Genomic DNA, 23,838 nt, shown 5'->3' with positions numbered 1-23,838 from the left:
CTTGAGAAGGAAATGGCAACCCACTCCAGCATTCTTGCCTGGGAAATCCCATGGACAGAGGAGCCTGGAGGGCTACAGTCCATGGGGTCACAAAGAATCGGACATGACTAAGCACTCACTACTCACATAACTGTTATTATCAGTGCTAAACACTAGGGAAACAGTACCTAGCTTACTCTTGAGGAGACTTTCTACTCAGAGGTCACCACCCAGAGAAGGTGACCTCTGGGTAGAAAGTTGAAGGATAAGTGGAAGATTTAGAGAGTAAGGTGGGAGAAGAGGTATGAGTGGGTGGGGACAGAGGGAGATTCCCAGAGAAGGAGTAGATGGGCAAACTGGGAGGATGAATGCACACTCTAGTTTACCAGCAACTGGGACATGGAAAAGGGTTACTGTCTAGAGTTCGGGCTGATATAATCTGGATTCTCTCCAGGAATCAAAATGCATTTAGTGAGTACCTACTCTGAGCCTCCTTCAAACATTGCTCAGCTCAGTTCAGTTGTTGCTCAGTTGTGGCCGACTCTTTTCGACCCCATGGATGGCAGCATGCCAGGCTTCCCTGTTCATCACCAACTCCCAGAGTTTGCTCAGACTCATGTCCATTGAGATGGCGATGCCATCCAACCATGTCATCTTCTGTTGTCCCCAAATATTTCAAACACTGTAAGAGATAACAAAGATAAGTGAAAAATAAATAAATAAAGACCTGACCCCTTATCTCATGAAGCCTACAGAGGTTGAGAAGATAAAAGGGCAGGGCCCCATACTTCCTGCTCTAAACCTTGCTAGTCTGACCCTCCTTACCTCCGGCCTTCTCATTCACGATACCCAATCAACACCGAGTCCATCTGTGATGGACTGCCCACTCTTTACTACACACATTTTTCCCCCAACGCCATGAGGCATGTGGAATGTCAGTTCCCCAACCAGGGAGGGAACCTGCACTCCCCGCAATGGAAGTATGGAGTCTTAACCACTGGGCCGCTGGGGAAGTCCCTAACGCCCACATTTTCACACCACTCCTCTCAAGTCTCAGACAGTAAAGAGTCTCCCTGCAGTGTGGGAGACCCTGATCCCTGTGTTGGGAAGATCCCCTGGAGAAGGAAATGGCAACCCACTCCAGTATTCTGGAGAATCCTATGCATGGAGGAGCCTAGCAGGCTACAGTCCATGGGGTCACAAAGAGTCTGTCACTACTGAATGACTTCACTTTCACTTTCTCAAGTCTAGCTAAAATAAACAGTAATGCTTACTGTGAGGAGAAAAAAAAACATTAAAAGACAGTCTATCAATAAAATTGTCTTCACAGTTCTTTCCAGGCTACAGTGGCACTTCCCCTGCAGCAACTCATTTGATATTTACAAATACCTTATCAATTAGGTAAGTATTGTTCCGTTTCTCCTCGCGCCCCATACTTTTCTCTTTTTTTGGTGGCGCCACAAGTAAGGATCTTAGTTCTCTAACAGGGATTGAACCGTGCCTCGGGCCATGGATGTGCATAATCTTAACCACTGGACCTCCATGGAAGTTTCAACCACATTTTTATTTTAGAACTATCACCATGAGAAAATATTGCCAGGAACAAAAGGGAACAGGTGTGAGGATATTCATGAAAGCCTTTTGGTATTGGGAAGCTGTTTTCTCTATCCCTAAGAGAAGCCTGTGCAACAGAAGTGATGAACTAGACATATCCATTGTAACATGGATAAATACTAAAGTGTTGTGTGATAAAAGTAAAACAATTACACTTAGAGCACAATTAAATTCTACATGCAAATTAAACACATCCACAAAACAAACATGTATATATATTCAGGGACAATAAAACACATTAGAGTGATGCTTATAAGGAGGAGGGAGAGGGCTTAGGAATGAAGACAGAAAAAAATAAAATGGAGAGGGGTCTTGTATGAACTCAAATGATGACAGTGTTAACCTAAAACAATAAAATAGCTATTTTACCATTAAAATAGTTTTGCTCTGAAACAGCAAAGAATTGCAATTCAGGACAAGCAATCTACAGTGGCCTGCAATCTATGATGACCCACAGATAAGTACAGAGAAGGAGAGGACCCCTACTTCATATAAAGGGCCTGTTACAAAGAGTCTATTGAGGGACCCTGGGAGTTGAGTGCTGTGGCTTGTCATTGGCTGAGCTGTTGCTGGGCAAAGAGAAACTCTTCCTCCTGCTGGTAATAGTAAGTGATAGGGTGTGAGAGCTCCCTCTTCTCACTTCCAGACTCCATTTTGAATGAGGTTTCTCTTTATTAACTGTCACCATAGCGTACTACTGAAAAACCATGCACCTCAAATGGGACTTGAACCAGGGGCCAGAACTCAGACCCAGCCAGAACACAGGCTGAGTGGGAGGATTATTCTAGTTAGTTAAGGGATGGGGCGGAGACTTCTAGGAATTGGGCCACCACCCACTTTTGGCCTTTTATGGTTGACCTCAGAGCTGTCATGCCACTGGTGGGTGTGTCATTATATGCTAAAAGTTATTACATATGGGAAAAACCCTGATGCTGGCAAAAATTGAGGGCAGGAGGAGAACGGTTCAACAGAAGGTGAGATGGTTGGATGGCATCACTGACTCAATGGATATGAGTCTGAGCAAACTCCAGGAGATAGTGAAGGACCAGGAAGCCTGGCGTGCTGCAGTTCATGGGACTGCAAATAGTCCAACATTACTAAACGACAACAACAACAAAGGTATTGCAATGAGCATATAATGAGGCCTAAGGTCTACTTGATGTTAAATTTTCTGTTATCTTGAACCTCTTTGGTTCTAATTGATCTTGAAGAAACTACAGTGAGCAGTCCTGAAGAGAGATCTTAGTTCCCTGCCCAGGAATTGAACCTGGGTACCCTCAATGACTGAAACTCCAATACTTTGGCCACCTCATGTGACGAGTTGACTCACTGGAAAAGATTCTGATGCTGGGAGGGATTGGGGGCAGGAGGATATGGGGACGACAGAGAATGAGATGGCTGGATGGCATCACTGACTCAATGGACATGAGTTTGCGTGAACTCCAGGAGTTGGTGATGGACAGGGAGGCCTGGCGTGCTGTGATTCATGGGGTCGCAAAGAGTCGGACACGACTGAGCGACTGAACTGAACTGAGCCTCAATGAAAACCAGGAATCCTAGCTACTAAACCACCAAGGGCTAGAGGCTAGAAGCAAAGTGGCCCTGGCTCTTTCTCCGGTTTGAAAGCAAAAATGTTTCAAGGAGGCAAAAATTGTAAAAACTTCATCATTAGAGACACATTACAAGTGTGAGAGCATTCTGAGAAGATTGTTTTATTTAAGTAAAAGTTCATGGGGTCGCAAAGAGTCGGACAGGACTGAGTGACTGAACTAAACTGAACTGAACTGAAGACATCCAGAGAGAAATATATGGGCATCCTCTCTGATGAGGTTGAGTGCCATAAAGAGGTGATTTATTTAAAAAATTTTTTAATTTATTTGGCTGCACTGAGTCTTAGTTACAGCACGTGAGATCTTCCATCTTCAGGTGCAGCCTGTGGAAACTTAGTTGTGGTATGCCAGACCTAGTTCCCTTAACAGGGATTGAATATGGGCCCTCTGCATTGGGAGTGCAGAGTCTTAGCCACTGCACCATCAGGAGAGCCCAAGAGGTGATTTAAATCTCTTTTATAGGGATTTACCTGAGTGGTCCAGTGGCTAGAACTCTGCGTTCCCAATGAAGGGTTCCCATGTTCAGTCCCTGGCCAGGGAACAAGGTTCCATGTGCCACAGCTAAAGGATCTGGCCTGCTGAAACTGAGACCTGATGCAGTCAAATAAAGAAAAATATTCAAAAAAATCCTTTATATAAGATAGTCCTTCCAGGTTTTTGTTTACCTTTGGTCAATTATCTTGTTTCTTTTTTCACACCTAATCTGTTCTAGGATTTCTTTGTTAAAATGGATCCCACTGCAGAGGCCTGTGGGTATTTCCACACTTATTATGGGGTTGCACTGCCTCCCTTTCTGACCCCTCAAGGAGCCTTCCTGAGTATGTGTAGACGGGGAAGTTTTCCTTGATCTCAGGAGTGCTCATCTTATCTATTCATTCCAGCAGAGCTCAGCTTCCACCACTAGCTTTGTCCTTGAAGTGTCTGGGTGAGAACAAGGCTTCAGTTTTACTTCACTTGACAAACATCAGCTGGCCAGCCAGGGGCCCATCCAGCAGTTAGGGGAAGCCCACTGACTGAGACCGCCAAACCTGGCCAGGCACCATAGTAACCATTTGTGTGAGTTATTTTATGACAGGTGGTCCTGGTAAGGAACATGGAACTAACAAGCCACCACCAATCGGAAGAGTTTGGGAAAGGTCAAAAGGAGATGCCATGTGTCCGATCACCTCCTACAATCCTTCTCTCAGGCATCCATCTTGGCTGAGCAATGAATGCACCGCCTGGAAGGACCCTGCATCAGAATGATAGGCCAAAGACAATCCAGAAACTAATCCTAACACCATAAAACCTGAGGCTGCTAGCCACGAGGCAGAGCAGTTCTCCTGGGCTCCCTTACCCTACGGCTCTCCACCCAGAGGGCCCTTTCCAATAAAGTCTCTTGCTTTGTCAGCAAGCCTGTCTCTTTGGACAATTCTTTTCCGAGTGTTAGGCAAGAGCCCACTCTTGGGGCCCTGGGAGGGGTCCAGGTCCCCCTTCCTACAACATATCTCTAACCTCATAGCCATAATATGTCATTCTTTTAAACATTGTGCCCTACCGTCTTCCCTCCTATTTCACTATGAACCAAAAAATATGATTAACTTATTGACTCTTTGCACCTAGATTGAAAAAGTTAATAATTATACATTCTGGACTCTCATTTTCAATACTTAAAAATTCTCCATAATCTAGAAGATAAAGTCCAAGTCTCTCTATGTCTAGAACTTAAGTGTCTAGCAATACTTAGCTATTTTGCCTTTGCTCTCTGTCTGAAATATCCTTATAACTGGCTTCCAACTCTGGCTTCACATTGAAATGACTTTATAAGCCTTAAAAATGTATAGACACAGAGAAAGACCAATACTGTCTGTTTTCACTTATACGTGGAATCTAAAAAAAACAAAACAAGTAAATAAAACAGAAAGAGACTCACAGGTACAGAGAAAAAAACTAGTGGTTACCAGCGGTGAAGGATACTTAGAGGTACAAACTATCAGTTATAAAATAAATAACTCACAGGATTGTAACACACAGCACAGGGAATATAATCAATATTTTATAATAACTTCGAAAAAAATGTATAGATATCTGAGCCTCAACCAACCACAGAGGTACTTGATTTAATTGGAATGCAGTGGGGTCATGTATGAGTGGTTTTTAAAAGATCCACAGGTAAGTTAAGAATCATCAACTCCAACTCAGTTCAGGGTTTCCAGGCTAGATTAGGGTCCCCTTATGTGTTTATCTCTGTGCAATTTCTATTGTCCAATTATCTGAAAGAAAAGAAAAAGAAAGTGAAAAGTGGTTCAGCAAAGAATCTGTCTGCATTTCGGGGAACCTGAGTTGGATCCTTGGGTCAGGAAGATCCCCTGGAGAAAAGAATGGCTATCCACTCAAGTATTCTTGCTTGAAGAAGCCCATGGACAGAGGAGTCTGGCAAGCTATAGTCCATGGGGTCACAAAGAATCGAACTAACACTTTAACACTGAGTGACTATCACTGTGCAATTTCTATTGTTCAATTACCTGAATATTTCATCTCAGTGGGACTGATTGAGCCTTTTATGTTTTACTCTTCTGCTTCAAATCTTTTAATGACTTCCATTACCCCCAAGATAAAATCCAGACTTCTTAATGAATCCTACAACTCCTCCTACTCCCAGCTCACCTTTAATGCATTTATCCATTCAACCTTCATCAAGCATCTATTATGAGTCAGGCACTCTAGAAGACAATGGAGACAAAGAAGCAAGTGAGAGCAGCACAATCTTCTCTCTGGTGGAGCTCACAATTTGGGAGGAAGACAAAAGATGAATGAATAATTACAGGGTTATAGAAACTCCTGTTTCAGGAGTTGGAGAAGGAAGGTTTCCCCAGGAGTTAAGAGTTAAGCTGAGTGCAGAAAGAACACTAGAAGTTAGTTGGGGGCGGAGGGAGAGAGGAGTGCTCCAGGCAGAAGGAGTAGCATAAGTAGGACAATGGCTGGGGGAAGATCATGGTATGTTGGAAGAACTGAAAACATGTACGGATGGGAAGGGGGAAATGGAGGCCAAACTTGAAGCCTAGTTGACTCAGAGACTTAGAGGCCAAGTTAAAGTTGGGAGACTTTATCCCAAGGGTGCCGAAAAGGTTTAAGTAGGGGAGTGTCGTGTAATCACATGAACTTTTTAAGGAACACTCTTAGTGGATATACAGTGGAGCCAAGATTAGATTTGGGTATTCCCAAATCTTATCAGCCTCTCCTTTGCAGATGATATCTTGGAGTCTTTTCATACTGATGATCTGCAGCAGGGCAACAACTGGCAAGGTCTTGTGTGCTCAGTCCTGTTGGACTTTTTTCCACCCCATGGACTGTAGCCCACCAGGCTCTTCTGTCCTTGGAATTTTCCAAGCAAGAATACTGGAGTGGGTTACCCTTCCCTATTTCAGGGACTCTTCCTCTTGGAGTCTTTTACTGACGGTTAAATCCGTCCTCTGTGACTAGTCTGCCTTAGCTAAAGGATTGGAATTGAACTGTATTTACTAACTCCTGCAGAATGGCAGTATAACTACTCACTGTTGTTGGGTCATCCAGTAAACACTAACTGAGGGTCTATTTTGTGCCAGCACGTCCAGGTGCTGGTGATACTAACGTAAATATGACCCAAGGATTTCCCAGGTTCAGTTCAGTTCAATTCAGTCGCTCAGTCGTGTCCGACTCTTTGCGACTCCATGGACTGCAGCACGCCAGGCCTCGCTGTCCATCACCAACTCCTGGAGTTTACTCAAACTCATGCCCATTGAGTCGGTGATGCCATCCAACCATCTCATCCTCTTTCGTCCCCTTCTCCTCCCGCCTTCAATCTTTCCCAGCATCAGGGTCTTTTCAAATGAGTCAGTTCTTCACATCAGGTGGCCAAAGTATTGGAGTTTCAGCTTCAGCATCAGTCCTAGTAGTGAATATTCAGTACTGATTTCCTTTAGGATGGACTGGTTTGATCTCCTTTCTGTCCAAGGGACTCTCAAGAGTCTTCTCCAACACCACAGTTCAAAAGCATCAATTCTTCGGTGCTCAGTTTTCTTTATAGTCCAACTCTCACATCCATACATGACTACTGTAAAAACCATAGCTTTGACTAGATGGACCTTTAGAATTCACCTGTCAATGCAGGACACATAAGAGATGTGGGTTCAATTCTTGGATTGGGAACATCCCCTGGTATAGGAAATGGCAACCCACTCCACTATTCTTGCCTGGAAAATTTCATGGACAGAGGAGCCTGGTAGGCTATAGTTCATAAGGTAGAAAGAGTTGGACATGACTGAGTGATTAAATACACACATACGAAGTACAAAAAGAAAGATGGATTTGATCTGCTAAAAAATAGGTCCTATTGCATAGATAACAATAACAAAATTAAAAGGCAACTGATAGAAGAAAATATGTCTAATACTTTTTCTAAAGCGTTAGTAGATAGTATTTATGTATATTTAAAAATGAGAAATAGAACTTCCCCAGTGGCCCAGTGACTAAGAATCCGCCTGCCAATGCAGGGGACATGAGTTTGATCCCTGGTCTATGAAGATTCCAGAAGCCAAGGGGCATACCAAGTCTGTGTACCACACCACTGAATCCCATGCTCTAGGACCTGTGCTCTACAACAACAGAAGCCACAGCAATGAAAACCCATGAGCCGCAACTAGAGAGAAGCCACCACTCACAGCAACCAGAAAAAGCCCCAGTGTAGCAACATGGACCCACTGTAGCCAAAAATAAATATAAATATATGAATAAAATTTTAAAAAATAAAAGACAGCAATTTTAGAAAACAATTTGGCAGTTTCTTATAAAGCATGATTATATTCTGGGGAAACCCTAAACAAGACAAATATAATTTTTTCTGAAATCAATTTTAGAAGTACGAAAGCAAGTCAGTGGCTGCCCAGGGACTGAGGCGAGAAGGGAGATGGCATGGATTGTTCAAAGGGAAGCGGCAGGGGGAACTATTTAGGGTAATGTTCTATATCTTGACTGTGATGGTTACATGGATAGATGCATATTTAAAATGAATGCATTTTATTGTATAAAAATTATACCTCACTGAAGTTGATTGGCTTCAGCAATATGTGAACCGTGAACCTACAGATGTTCAAGCAGGTTTTAGAAAAGGCAGATGAACCAGAGATCAAATTGCCAACATCCGCTGGATCATGGAGAAAGCAAGAGAGTTCCAGAAAAACATCTATTTCTGCTTCATTGACTATGTCAAAGCCTTTTACTGTGTGGATCACAATAAACTGTGGAACATTCTGAAAGAGATGGGAATCCCAGACCACCTGACCTGCCTCTTGAGAAACCTGTATGCAGGTCAAGAAGCAACAGTTAGAACTGGACATGGAACAACAGACTGGTTCCAAATAGGAAAAGGAGTACATCAAGGTTGTACATTGTCACCCTGCTTATTTAACTTCTATGCGGAGTACATCATGAGGAACGCTGGGCTGGAAAAAGCACAAGCTGGAATCAAGATTGCTGGGAGAAATATCAATAACCTCAGATATGCAGATGACACCACCCTTATGGCAGAAAGTGAAGAGGAACTCAAAAACCTCTTGATGAAAGTGAAAGAGGAAAGTGAAAAGTTTGGCTTGAAACTCAACATTCAGAAAACGAAGATTATGGCATCTGGTCCCATCACTTCATGGGAAATAGACGGGGAAACAGTGGAAACAGTGTCAGACCTTACTTTTTGGGCTCCAAAATCACTGCAGATGCTGATTGCAGTCATGAAATTAAAAGACGCTTACTCCTTGGAAGGAAAGTTATGACCAACCTGCTGCTGCTGCTGCTGCATCACTTCAGTCGTGTCCGACTCTGTGTGACCCCATAGACAGAAGCCCACCAGGGTCCCCCGTCCCTGGGATTCTCCAGGCAAGAACACTGGAGTGGGTTGCCATTTCCTTCTCCAATGTGTGAAAGTGAAAAGTGAAAGTGAAGTCACTCAGTCGTGTCCGACCCTTAGCGACTCCACAGACTGCAGCCTACCAGGCTCCTCCATCCATGGGATTTTCTAGGCAAGAGTACTGGAGTGGCTTGCAATTGCCTTCTCCGTTGACCAACCTAGATAGCATATTAACAAGCAGAGACATTACTTTGTCAACCAAGGTCCGTCTAGTTAAGGCTATGGTTTTTCCCGTGGTCATGTATGGATGTGAGAGTTGGACTGTGAAGAAAGCTGATCGCCGAAGAATTGATGCTTTTGAACTGTGGTGTTGGAGAAGACTCTTGAGAGTCCCTTGGGCTGCAAGGAGAGCCAACCAGTCCATTCTAAAGGAGATCAATCCTGGGTGTTCATTGGAAGGACTGATGCTAAAGCTGAAACTACAATATTTGGCCACCTCATGCGACGAGTTGACTCACTGGAAAAGAGTCTGATGCTAGAAAGGATTGGGGGCGGGAGGAGAAGCGACGACAGAGAATGAGGTGGCTGGATGGCATCACTGGCTCAATGGACATAAGTTTGAGTGAACTCCGGGAGTTGGTGATGGACAGGGAGGCCTGGCATTCTGTGATTCATGGGGTCGCAAAGAGTCGGACTCGACTGAGCGACTGAACTGAACTGAAGTTGATTGTCTTCTATCTCAAAAGCAAGCAAACAAAAACATGACAACTGACAGGGAGAAAATATTTGACATATTGTTAACAAAGAATATGGCATATACCTAAGAGCTTAAGTCAAAGGATTCAGCAGAAAAATGGGCAAAGGACATAAAGGACAACTCACAGAGGACAGAATACAAATGCACAATAACAGAAGACACCTGTTCTTGTAAATCTCAATTAATCAGGAAAAAACAAATTTCAATAATGGAATTGTTAGATTGACAACCGTTTTTTTTTTTTTGGTAATCTTTTGGCCTAAAGGCATTAGGGACTTCCGCTTCCGGCTCGCTGGTCCGGAAGTTGCTTTCTGAGAGAGAGTGTGGCGCGGTGTGGTGCTTGTGAGCTTCCAGCATGGCGTACCGGGGCCAGGGCCAGAAGGTGCAGAAGGTGATGGTTCAGCCCATCAATCTCATCTTCAGATACTTGCAAAATAGATCGCGGATTCAGGTGTGGCTTTATGAGCAAGTGAATATGCGGATAGAAGGCTGTATCATTGGTTTTGATGAGTATATGAACCTCGTATTAGATGATGCAGAAGAGATTCATTCTAAAACAAAGTCAAGAAAACAACTGGGTCGGATCATGCTAAAAGGAGATAACATTACTCTGCTCCAAAGTGTCTCCAACTAGAAGTGATAAATGAAGTGAGAAATTGTTTGGCAATACTGTTGGTTTTTTTAGGTGTCCTTTGTTAGAGATGTAGTTCTAAAACATGTATTCATATTGTTCTGCTCACCCTTATGTTATTACCAGATGACAATAAATGCTGTGGGACTGTTTTTTTTTTTTTAAAAAAAAAAAAAAGGCATTAGGGATCTTAATTCCCCAACCAGGGATGGAACCCCTAGCTTCTGCAGTGGAAGTGCAGAGTCTTAACCACTGAACCTCTAGGGAAGTCACAACAGCAATTTTAAAAATTGTTTGAGAATTTCAGGGAAATTATCACTTTCACAGTGTTGATATGAGTGCAATTGGAAATATTTTTGGAAGGTAATTTGGCAATGTATCAAAATTTTAAATATGTCTTGACTCCGCAATTCTTTCCTGGAGAACTCCATGGACAGAGGGGCCTGGCAGGCTACAGTCTATGGGGTTGCAAAGAGTCGGACAAGACTGAACTACGAACACTTTCACCTACTTTCATACTGATACTACTGACATGTACTTAACTGTATTGGGATTCCTACCATACCTCAACTATTCCACCCACTAAATACTCCTGTTTCCTCATTTTATAGATAAGGAAGAAAAGGAGGTTAAGTGACTTGCCCAAGGTCATAATAGCTACAGAGCCAGGATTCGCACCTGTCTCCAGAATCTGTACTCTGAACCATTATGCTATACAGCTCTCCACCGTCTTATATATCATGTGCTGTGCTTAGTTGATCAGTTGTGTCCAACTCTTTGAGACTCCATGGACTGTAGCCCGCCAGGCTCTTCTGTCCATGAGGTTTATCCAGGCAAAAATAGTGGAGTGGGTTGCCATGCCCTCCTCCAGGGGATTTTCAAAACTCAGTGATCGAACCCAGATCAAAAATGCTTTGCAGGCAGATTCTTTACCGACTGAGCCACCAGGGAAGCCCAAGAATACTGAAGTGGGTAGCCTATCCCTTCTCCAGGGGATCTTCCTGACCCAGGAATTGAACCAGGGTCTCCTGCATTGCAGGCAGATTCTTTACCAGCTGAGCTACAAGGGAAGCCCATATATAGGAATAAATACATAAATACAAAGATGTTTGCTCTAGAAGAGTTTGAAAAATTAAGAATGAAATAAACTAATGAAAATATCTTCAGCATATATTAAGTAAAAAAATATAAAAGCAGACTATAGAATAATATTTATAATACCTGGTTACATAAAAAATACCACCAACAAAGAATACATGTGAACATAGCAAGTAACCGCATAAAAGAAAAAATGTTCTTTTCTATTTTGTTTACTGTTGTGTCTTTATTCTCACACCAGAACAATCAGTGCCTGCACTTCTAACCAACTATGTGTGTGTGCTTATTTGCTCAGTTGCGTCCAACTCTTGTGACTCCCCTGGACTGTAGCCCGCCAGGCTCCTTTGTTCCTGGGATTCTTCAGGCAAGAATTCTGGAGTGGGTAGCTATTCCCTGCTCCAGGGGATCTTCCCAATCCAAGGATTGAAATGGGGTCTCCTGCATTGCAGCAGATTCTTTACCATCTGAGTCACCTTAATCACCTATCAGTTCAGTTCATTTCAGTTGCTCAGTCGTGTCCGACTCTTTGCGACCCCATGAATCACAGCACGCCAGGCCTCCCTGTCCATCACCATACTCCAGTATAAAATAAAAAGTTAAAAAGCCAGATATTTACTATCTATTATGTGTGGGGGGTAGGTTAATGATGGGAGTGAACTGACTGTCTCAAATCTTATACAAAGACCCGATGTCATGTATTACTTGGGTAGTAAAAACAAAAACCAAGCAGATTGAAAAAAAAAGAAAGAAACCAACCCCACCACAAAAGCAAAAAAGACTGACTACATTTCCACTTAATTTCTTTACAACTCTTCCGGATAAGTAATAAAAGTCTCATTTTATAGATGAGCAATTAAGGCTCCGAAAAGTTACTTGCCTCAAGTTACATACCTTCTAAGCCTGGATATGAACTTTGATCTGTGGCTCCAAGACCCAATTCACTTCTCTCCACTGGGCCTTTGGCAGTGAGAGTCCAGAGTCCTAAACACTGGACCACCAGGGAATTTCCAGAAAGTGAGTTCTTGAACTACTACTATGAGGAAGGCCACTCCAGGCACACATCTGTATGTGTGTAAATAGGATGGCATGGAGCAAACCATTTGACCTATTTTATGAATGACAGTTGAGTGGGAGAGCTTTGCTTTCTTGGTGAAAGGTTAGTCCTGAAAAGATTTGATTGACTTATACTGATGATGAAGCACAAGCTGGAAGATTGCCAGGAGAAATATCAATAACTTCCGATATGCAGATGACACCACCCTCATGGTAGAAAACAAAGAGGAACTAAAGAGCCTCTTGATGAAAGTGAAAGAGGAGAGTGAAAAAGCTGGCTTAAAACTCAACATTCAAAAAACTAAGATCATGGCATCCGGTCCCATCACTTCCTGGCAAATAGATGGAGAAAAAATGGAAAAAGTGACAGACTTTATTTTTGTGGGCCCCAAAATCACTGCAGATGGTGACTGCAGCTTGCGCCTTGGAAGAAAAGCTATGACCAACCTACTAGAGAGCATATTGAAAAGCAGAGACATTACTTTGCCGACAAAGGTCCATCTAGTCAAAGCTATGGTTTTTCTAGTAGTCATGTATGGATGTCAGAGTTGAACCATGAACCATAAAGAAGGCTGAGCGCCGAATAATTGATGCTTTTGAACTGTGGTGTTGGAGAAGACTCTTGAGAGTCCCTTGGACTGCAAGGAGATCAAACCAGTCAATCCTGAAGGAAATCAGTCCCGAATATTCATTGCAAGGACTGATGCTGAAGCTGAAACTCCAATACTTTGGTCACCTGATGTGAAGAACTGACTCATTTGAAAAGCCCCTGATGCTGGGAAAGATTGAAGGCAGGAGAAGAAGGGGACGACAGAGGATAAGAAGGTTGGATTGTATCCCTGACTTGAAGGACATGAGTTCAAGTAAACTCTGGGAGTTGGTGATGGACAGGGAAGCTTGGTATGCTACAGTCCATGAGGTCACAAAGAGTGGGACAGGACTAAGTGACTGAACTGAATTGAACTGATGATGAGCTATTTCTTATCAATATAAGACTCCCTGCGGCCTATCTTGAAGAGGGTCAACTTGGAGATAAGGAATCCATTGTCTGTAGTAACAAGTAAACAATGTTGGGTTCACCCTACTAAGATAGTGGCTAAGGAAATGGAGAGGGAGGAAGGGATGAAATTGAGATATTTGTGGAAGATTGATGGGACTCAACAACTGATGACAGATGAGACTCAATGACTGAGGATGGTAGAGGTCTGAAGAGAAAGTACAAGTTTGTTGGGGAGAAAACTGAGCACAAGGTCCCTTAAAATGGAATCCTTTTCCGAATTCCCTGATGGTCCAATGGTTAGGACTCTGCACTCTCACTGCGGAGGGCCCAGGTTCAATCACTGGTAGGGGAACTAAGATCCCACAAGCTGCACAGGTAGGCCCCCCAAAAAAGGATCCTTTGTGCACGTATCTCTTTCATTGCGTGTAAGACAGGATATAATCCCCTGGAGGAGGAAATGTCAACTCACTCCAGTATTCTTGCCTGGAGAACTCCATGGACAGGGGAGCCTGGAGGGCTACAGTTCATGGGGTCGCAAAGAGTCAGACATGACTGAAGGACTAAGCATTCATGCAAGCAAGCATGCCTTGGAGACAGGATGTTATAATTAGCTGAGTACAAGTCAGCCTCCTCTACTAAGCCATGATTTCCTTAAGGGAGGACCATGTCTCCTTTGTTTCATCTTCCCCAGTGTCTACAGCCCTATCTTGTATAGAAATGTTCAACTCTGAATAAAAGTGCACAGCAGAGAGACTGGCTTTCGTTTGGGGAGCGGGGAATGGTGGGGGATACAATTATTTTTTATTTTTGGCTGCATGGCTTATGAGATCTCAGTTCCCTGACCAAGGATCAAACCTGGGACCCGGGCAGTGAAAACAGATAAGTCTTAACCAGTGGACCACCAGGAAATTCCTTGGTGGGGGATAATCACACAAGCTGGGAGGCAGGAAGTTCTCCAGCTTAGTGCCTCCCCTCTTCAGCCTTGGTCAGAAGCCTGCCCCTTGGGAAATCACTCCAGTTTTTCCCCTGAGTCCTTTACTTTTCTGGGTTAGCCACAGTGTGTGATAGATGCTGAGATGCTGACTGGCTCACACACGGGTGGCTGCTGTATGGGGAAGAGTGTCTTCTCCAAATTCTACTACCACCACCCAGAAAAGGATTCTAAAAAGGCACCATGGGAGGAGCCTCAGATTTCTACTCCCTTCTTCTAAATCAACAAATACAAGAGAGACATGGCAAGAGGTAGCATGTCTTTGGTACTATGCCATAGGCTGATAAAGCAGGGTCAAAAGAGAATAACCAAAATAGTGTGAACTAACCAAAGAAGTGTGAACTCCTGCAGTAAGGAAAGGAGATCATAGGCCTGAGACTTAAGCCATAAAAGGAGAAGTGAGGATTTTCCTGGTGGTCAGTGTACATGTTTCCATAGCAAGGGTTGTTGTTCAGTCACTCAGTCGTGTCCAACTCTTTGCAACCTAATGGAGTGCAGCATGCCAGGACTCCCTGTCCTTCACCATCTCCCAGAGCTTGCTCAAACTCATATCCATTGAGTTGCTGATGCCATCCAACTATCTCGTCCTCTGTCGTCTCCTTTTCCTCATGCCTTCTATCTTTCCCAGCATCAGGGTCTTTTCCAATGAATCGGCTCTTTGCATCAGGTGGCCAAAGTATTGGAGCTTCAGCATCAATCCTTCCAATGAATATTTGGGGTTGATTTCCTTTAGGATTGACTGGCTTGCTCTCCTTGCTGTCCAAGGGACTCTCAGGAGTCTTCTCCAACAACCATAGTTCAAAAGCATCAATTTTTTGGAGCTCAGCCTTCTTTATGGTCCAACTCTCACATCCATATGTGACTACTTGAAAAACCATAGCAGGGGGCCCATGTTCAATCAATGGTCAGGGAACCAGATCCCACATACTGAAAGTAAAAGATCCTGTGTGCCACAACTAATATCTGACACAACCAAATAATAAAATTAAACATTTAAAATTGGGAATTTTATTATTATTTAATTAGTTTAAAAACTTTGTATTACTAAAAAAGCACTTAAATAAGAATGGTGAAGAAAATGAATTTGATATAGCTATCATCTGGACTTAACAATTATTACTATTTGGGAAGTGGGGTGAAAAAGTAATTATGTTAATATTTGCCACATTTAGGTCAGTTAGTATTAGTTATTATTTTTTGTGTGTGGCCTCACCATGCAGCTTGAGGGATCCTGGTTCCTTGACTAGGGATCAAATCCTGGCCCCTGTAGTGGAAACTGAAAGTCATAACCACTAGTGAATACCCTGTTATTTTTTTTAAGTATTTTAATATAATTTACAGACATTTTGAGTTAAATCCTGAAATATTTTAATATGCATTGCTAATAAAAACTTGTTTTGAGATAATCCCAATGCTCTTATGTTTCCCCTCAAATTAACAATCATTCCTTCAGGTCAGTTCAGTTGCTCAGTCGTGTCCAACTCTTTGCGACCCCATGGACTGCAGCACACCAGATTTCCCTGTCCATCACCAACTCCCGGAGCTTGCTCAAACTCATATCCATCGAGTCGGTAATGCCATCCAACCATCTCATCCTCTGTCGTCCCCTTCTCCTCCTGCCTTCAGTCTTTCCCATTAATCATTCCCTAATATGACCTAATAGTCCATATTCAAATTTTCCCAACTATCCCCAAAAGATCTTTTTACTGTTGTAGCTTTGTTCAAAGTAAGATCATGTTGCTTGTGGCTGTTTTGCCTCTTAAATCTCCTTTAAGTAAGAGCAGCTCTTCCTCCTTTTCCATGCCATTGACTTGTTGAAGAAACAGTCATCCCAAATTGCCTTTGGAATTTTTCTTTTTTCTTTTGAATTAATTTTTAAAATTTAATAAATGGTACAAAGCACAATGCCAAAAACATTAACAGTTAAAATTTCACCAAATGAAAAAATACTATAGAATACACAGTTGTAAAAAGCTACATTAAGTTATTTTACAACTGTCTCAAGCTGCAAAAAGAAAAAAAACCCAATGCCATACCTAAGTTATCCCTCTCTCAAAAGAATGCCATTTATGTTATAAACCATGAGCACCCCATCAAAAGACGGGAACTGCTTTTGTTAATTCATATATATATATGTATATATGACTGTATCACTTTGCTACAGTTGGAATTTTTCTAATTAGTTTCTTTGTGTTTTTGCTTACCTTGTTCCTCCAGCCCCCACATTTTCTGCAAACTGGAAATTAGATCTAAAGAATTGCTTAGATTCAGGGAAGAATATTTGTTAGGTGAAGCAGTGTTCTTATTGCCTTACATCAGGGCCACATAAAGCTTGTGGCTGGTGGTCGGGGGTTCTGTGTTTTTGAAGGTACCTAGGGGGAAGCTAAGCCTGAGGGGATACAGGCAGTTAACCATCTATGAATCTGGAGGCTGAGCTCCCACTGGACCCCAGTCTCCGTGGTTGCTGCCCTTAGCAACACAGTGTGGGTTGAAATCAGGGAGGAGCCACTCAGGATCATCAGCTTGATGCTGGCAGCCTGGACTGGCCCAGTCCTCTGGGACAGGGATACCACACTGGCATTTCTTCCTTTCAGCCCTGCTGTGTGCACCTTGCAGAAATGAGACTAACCAGGCAAAATCCCCCAGGACTGAGGGGAGTTAAACCATTTCAAGACATGTTCACTGCGTCCTGCACGCTCCACTGTGGAGAGCAGGAAGCTTCCTCTTCTGCTCTGGAATCTTTGGTGGCGGTGGTGGTGGTGGTGTGGCTCAGAAAATTCCTGCCTCTGTTAGCTCAGTTTTTCTTATCTTCTAACTTGCAGCTTCTGCTTTAAATATGCTTTGACTGATTTTAAAGTTTAGAATGTCAGGTTTGGAAGAACCCTTGTGGATCATCTGGACTAGCCCCTCACTCAAGTATCCTCATTCTCCCTTATCCTTCTTAAAAACAGCTGCAGTAAGATGGGGAGACCAGGATGTTACCATGTAATTCTCCAGTTGTCATTCACATTCTACTTTCTTCTTTTTTAAAAAAAATTTTTATTGAAGTCTAGTTAATTTACAGTATCTTGTTAGTTTCAAGTGTATAGCAAAATGACTGTTTTATATATATTCTTTTTCAGATTCTTTTCCATTATGGGTTATTGCAAGATGAGTATAGTTCTCTGTGCTATATAGCAGGTCCTTGTTGTTCATCTATTTTATATATAGTAGTGAGTATATGTTAATCCAAAACTTCTAATTTATCCTTCCCCACCCCCACCCCCAGCACTATCCCCTCTGGTAACCGTAAGTTGTTTTTTTTTTTCTATGTCTGTGAGTCTATTTCTGTTTTGTAAACATGTTCATTTGTACCATATTTTTAGATCCCACATACAAGTGATATGGTATTTGTCTTTCTCCGTCTGGCTATTTCACTTAATGTGATAATCTCTAGGTCCATCCACCACATGCCACCTTCTTATCTTTACCATGATCAGGTTCCCCTTGATCCACAGCATACCATTTATTTTTTCTTCATCTTAAACAATAACACCTGTGAAATGACAGGCTTCATAGGTAGTTCAATTTCTTTCTAAAAATTTATTAAAAGAAAACACACAAAAATGTTCACTGCCACCACACTTTGGGAAATAAATGCTAGAGAAAAATTTGCATCAGGGAGTCCCACCTCACTCTGCCTTGAGACCTTGGTTGGACACACTTCTTAAGTCTTAAATTTATTTCCCAATCAGTAAGAAAGAGACTTCCCTGGTGGCTCAGGTGGTAAAGAATCCGCCTGCAATGCGGGAGACCAGGGTTTGATCCCTGGGTTGGGAAGATCCCTTGGAGAAGGGAAGGCTACCCTCTCCAGTATTATGGCCTGGAGAATTCCATGGAAAGAGGAGCCTGGCAGGCTACAATCCAAGGGGTCACAAAGAGTTGGACACAACTGAGTGACTTTCACTCACAAGAAAGAGACACTATACTATCTACAAGTATCATTTACTAGCTGTGAGTGACTGAAGGTTAAGCTGTTCGTGGAAGACGCCCAGGGACCTTTGTCCAGGAACCTCTGATCACCTACAATGGTGGAGGAGGGGAATGCCGGGGGAAGTCAGGCTGTGGTAAAGGTTACTTCTAGGCTGGGGATCAAGCCTCAGGGTAGCGGTAGGAAAACATCTCTTGGAAGCAAAAGCCTATAAAGCTCCGGCCCTCTCCACCATCTCTCTAGGCACCCCAAGAAGGCATGAACATGCAGTGCCAGAGCCTTTCCCCAACAGGAACCACCCACTCGCCTGGGGGACAGTGAAAACTTCCGGAAGAAGAGAGGAGAAGTCAGGTGTTAAGCCTCTAGGAGCTTCAGCGGGCTTCTGGGGCTCGAGGGAGGGAGGGCAAAGCAGGAAGGAGGGGTTTGCGGCTGGGGAGAGCCAGCTGGTCCACCCCTAGCCGGAAACTGGGGGTGGAGAGGCCCAGGCCCGGCCCACACCCATCTTCCAGCTCCAGACTGGGTCCCAGAGGCCGGCAAACCCCACCCCACTCCTCTGGGCACCTCGTGGCCCAGGCGGGTTTGTTTATGTATCCAGCTCCCTCCACCCCCAGCCCGGCCTTCAACCCGCCCTCAGAGTGGCCCCGTGGGAGGGGGAAACCGGGCGAGCCCCAGGACAGCCCCCTTCGGTCCCCTCCCCTTCCTTCCTCCAGCCTGGGCTTTGGATACCCGGGGAGGGCAGGTCCTTTTTATAGACCTGTTGAGCCAGTCGCAGCCAGTCTCCTTTCTGGGAGTGGGAAGCTGGGGGGTGGCTTAGCTCTTTCCTCAGCTCTGGATTCTGGAGAGAACTCAGGGCTTCTTGTCCCAGGAGAGGAAGAAGAAAAGGAAACTGCTTCATTTTTGGTTAAAAAGGGAACTTTTTTTTTTTTAATGCTGTCAGGCAGGACCCCAGTCCCCCTTGGGGTGCAGAGGTCTGGGGCCGAGTGGGGGTGGGGATAACTGGTGAGGGTAACTTGGCAGTAAACACAGGTTTCCACGACTGGTGAGCAGAGGAGCCAGAAAAGGTTAGATATTTGGGGTGAGGGAAATGTTTTGATTATGTGTTTGTTTTAAGCCGGAGTCCCTAGGGGTCAGATTTAACTGTTCAGTGAAGTAACTTTTTCACAGGGGGGTCCAGACCCCTCTCTGAACCTCTCGGTGCCTCCAGCTTGCCTCCTCTAGCTCTCAAGAATGCAGATGGATTGTGTCTCTGGACAGTTTCTCTTCCTCTTTCTCACCATCCCTTAAACTACCTCTGCTTTTATTTGCCAAAGGGTCTTCAAGCTGCAGGGGACCATGAACTGAGTTTACTGTCAGGCCTGTGTTCTTGCAGTCTTCAGAAAAGAATATTCCAGAAAGTTGGGCCAGAGTTCAGCTCCAACAATAACTAGTGTTCTTGACGATGCCTCTCAGCTCTAAAAAGAAACCCCTCCCCCTAGCCTTTCTTTATTCTCCAGCACCTTCAACACCACCAAAGCCACGGACCAGGACTAGTTGTACTGGTACTAGTTGCCTTCTTAGTACCAGGTAGTCTAGGCAGGGATGAACCTGAATGCCTCTCAGATAAGGAAACAAACCCAGCAAAGATGCAGAATGAGTCATTTTAAATAATAATAGTAAAGAATATCTGTAGCTTATCCTGAATTTCTCATCAACAGGTTCTGAACTTCTCAAACAAAGAAACCTGACTTGTTAGAGTTCTTAGTTACCTGCGTTTTCAGGGTCTTGAAAAGACTGAGGGATGTGTGATGATCCATTTAGCTTCTCCAGTCACCAGTTGCCTTGTAAATGGCCTGAAATGAGCATGAGGTGAAAAATCAAGGTTTATTTTGAGACTATTTTCTTGTCAGGGGTTATTTTTCTTTCCTAAGCTTCTTAGAGTAAGTACGACAGGTAAACAGAATTTTAGTCAATGTGTTTTGTTCTTAACAGCTGTTGTTGAAAGTTTACCAAGAGGGAATAACGTTATAAGAGTTTTGAATCATTTGTATATTTTAATTTGTAAAATATTCCTGTTACCAGATTGCTAAATGGGAAATCGCTAAAATCAAAGAGTAGCTTCAAAATCAGGTTTAACTTGAAAAAGGCAACCAACTCAAGGCTGAGAATCAATCGTTGGCATTGTACTATTTGAAGACCTATTCAGAATTTGGGGGACTGGGCTTCCCCTTTCATTTATCAAGTGTTTACTGTGAACTATATCCTAGGCCGTGAGGATACGTAGTGAAAAGGCATCATCCCCAGCCCTCAAGATTACTTTGTCTGACTGGAAATGTGATATTTAGATACCTTTAATGGATGTATGTAAAAAGAGCATGGTGGATAGAGTTTATGGTAACTGGGGGAGTTAGCAAAGACTGCATTAAAATTCGTTTTTATCAAAGATAAGAGTTATGAGCCCAGAAGGAGGACCAGCTCACTGAAGTGTACTTTTAAATTTTGGAAACCCAAGAAAGCATGTTTTAGTGGAAAACTTCAACAAAGAACAAAGTGAAGGCTAAGAGTGGAGTAGACAGTTAGGGAAGATGAGCCTGAATAGGTGTAGGGCAGACTGATTACCACACTGGAGTGTTACCACTTAGTGCCTGTGTTCTTGTGAGTGGTTTTGAATGAAGACAACCCTCAATCCATATGGCTTTTTTTTAAACACAGTCATTAGGAGTTATTTAGATGATTTCACAAACAGTTATGAAGACAAACTTGAAACAAGTTTACTCAATTTTTTTTGTTTAGTCGAAAGAAAATCTGTTCAGGTTCTCACAGATTAATTCGACAACATGTCCATTTGCTCTCAGAAACTGTTAATAAACAAGCTTAGGTTGAGGACTGTCCCTCACAGGCCAGGTTCTGAATTCTGTCTCGTCCTGAAGAAGCAAAGAGAGAGTATTGTGTAAAGGAGCGTGGCTCTTGAATTTCTGGGTCTAAAGCTAGGTCTTTTTTCTCATTACCCGGAATAAAACCAAACCCTAGTTCCCACTTCAGGCTTAGACTAGTTTAGAACTATTGGGAAAAGAAAACAAAAAAGCTTTGAAACTGAACAAAAGTCATAATTTAAAGTATTGGAGCCTCAGAGGTTTCTCATCTATAGAAAAACATGACAATTTCTTACATTGGTTGAAAGGATTAAATTAGAAACGTTCAGAGGACTGCGCCACAGTTTTAGTTCCTCCTCCCTCCTCCACCCTCAGCAAGTTTGGGTGTGGTCTTTTGCTAAATACACTAAACAGCTGTTGGAATCTCCAGAGCTTGGTTTACAAAGATGAGCAATGCAGCTTCTTCCCTCCAGGAAGTTCCTTTCCTTCTGGAAGTTTCTTCCCTCAAGTTTCTTCCTTTAGTGCTTCTTAAACTGTGATTTAGGGTCTAATCACCTGAAAGAGTTGTATTCTTATGTCCCTCTCCAGAAACTATCATTTATCAGGCCTAAGATGGGGTCTAGGAATCTCCCTTTTTTTAAAAAAAGCAGTCCAGAGGATACAGATAAAGATTCCCTGATATTCTATTTTGAGAAACTTTGACTTAGAGATGCTAGTAATAGAAATGTAATGTGATGTTTTGCAATAAAGTTATAAAAGAGGATGATGCCATGTAAGCTATCCAGGAAGTACGTGCAGGATTTTTTTTTAAGAGCTAGAAGGTAACAAAAAGCTTTTCTTAAAAAAAAAAAAAAAGTTTATTAAGCCCATTTTAAAAATTAAGCTCAATTTTATAAATGGTTATACAAGGCATTATTCATTTAAGAACTTATAGAAGACTTTCGGTGGGATTATTCTGAGTTGAAATTTGGCACAACTCTTTGTGATCTTTGGGAAGTTACTTCCTAGCCTCAATTTCTTAACTTGAAAAATACTAATGTCTCAACTTACAAAATAATTACTAATAGCCTCTAATACTTACTAATAACTTCCTCGTGAGAATGACATTAGGAATTCAAGATACCTAGCTGCCCTAGGCACCTAATTCTGTAGGCTTTTTTACCTTCTGGCCTTGCCCAGAGAAACATGAAGCCTCAGTTTCGGGGAATCCAGACTTTAAAACAGGACAGTATCAAGTGCTTAACTGTAGATAATTAAGTAACAACATAAAACATACAAGTGAGAAAATGAATGACCTTGTCACGTTATTGACAAGTCACCCAGGCTGCCGCCACAAAAACTAGGATAAAGGAAAGGCAGAATAGGATAAAGGAAAGGCAGAATGGGAGGCCAGAAATTAAGGGAAAATCCTTTTATGCACCTGGAAAAAGCAAGAACTTTATTTTGCTACTTTGCTTTGCTTACAGCGTATTTACAGTTAAGGGGGCAGCGGCAGCAGAAAGTGGCTTATAGGACTTTGATTATGGGAAGTTCTCCAACATAGTTTAGCTTCAAATGCAAGCTCTTGAAAAGTTAACCAGCCTTAAGTAGCCAGCACCAGACAAACTGGGAGAATTTAATAAAATGGCGTTTGCTGGAGTCTCACAAAGACCTCGCAAATCGGTCAGCACGTTAACTGGCTATGTGAGAACTCTCAGCAGAGCTCTTGCGCCTGTACCCACAGGGCTTACACCACATTCAGAGGCATCCGCCTGCCTCTCCGCCCACCCCTAAAGGGGTGAGACTCGAGAAATACTTTTAAGAGCGGTTAAATTAAGACTCAAACGAGCCTTGGTGTCAAAGCAGAACTTTGGGTCTAGTGGCTCGGCCTGACACTTGTTGAGCTGCACGGTTCAGCTGAAGCTTTGCTACCTAATCACTGTAAAGACGTCCCCAGAGGAGGGCCAAAATGGCGACGGAGTCCTCTTGGCACAACCCCGTTCCCTCCCGGCTCTGTTAACGCCCATCGACCATGTGGAGGCGGTGCCTGACCTCCCCCCCGCCACCTCATTGGACCGAACGACTGAGGCAGAGGCTAATTCTCCTCTGCCCACTCCAGGTTCTTGCCCTCAGAGCTCACGCGGCGTTCAATTGGCTCTCTTACACGTCAATTTGCGTCCTATCGCGTCTCTTTTCAGTGTTAATCCAATCATAACTTTCCTGGCTGCCCGCCTGATTTCTGATTGGTTTTGATCTGCTTCATCCTATCCCATTCCTGTCTACTTCTTACCTCCTCCCACTAGGACTTTGCCCAGGCACGTCCAAGCTTCTGGTTGGTTGGTGTTCTGTCATTCCAATGAAAGCTCTCCCAATCCCTACTACTCACGGAGCCCGCCTGGCAGTTAACTGGCTTCTTCCAAAGCCCATCATCTTTAGTTCCTGCCCAC

General features: G+C 43.2%; 1 protein-coding gene and 1 long non-coding RNA gene across 2 annotated transcripts; one reads left to right on the top strand and one right to left on the bottom strand.

Moving 5' to 3' along the window:
- Nucleotides 1-474: 474 nt before the first annotated feature.
- Nucleotides 475-23,824, bottom strand: LOC148777571 (uncharacterized). Its single transcript, XR_016037572.1, has 3 exons — nt 23,682-23,824; nt 20,309-20,392; nt 475-661 (listed from the first exon to the last, which is right to left on the bottom strand). It is a non-coding gene; the product is annotated as an uncharacterized LOC148777571 (long non-coding RNA).
- On the top strand, nt 10,089-10,600 carry LOC148777572 (small nuclear ribonucleoprotein E). Its single transcript, XM_088836677.1, has one exon. The coding sequence runs from the start codon at nt 10,176-10,178 to the stop codon at nt 10,452-10,454; it is 279 nt and encodes a 92-aa protein (XP_088692803.1). The 5' UTR covers nt 10,089-10,175; the 3' UTR covers nt 10,455-10,600.
- Nucleotides 23,825-23,838: the final 14 nt, after the last annotated feature.

The sequence above is a fragment of the Moschus berezovskii genome, chromosome 6 (genome assembly GCF_049115385.1).
Source record: "Moschus berezovskii isolate FMDL1 chromosome 6, NW_MosBer_1.0, whole genome shotgun sequence".
Taxonomy (NCBI): domain Eukaryota; kingdom Metazoa; phylum Chordata; class Mammalia; order Artiodactyla; family Moschidae; genus Moschus; species Moschus berezovskii.
This window is presented reverse-complemented; position numbering and strand designations above follow the sequence as displayed.

Excerpts from the sequence above, each read along its gene's own strand:
- LOC148777572 (XM_088836677.1), top strand. The coding sequence starts at position 10,176 with ATGGCGTACCGGGGCCAGGGCCAGAAGGTGCAGAAGGTGATGGTTCAG.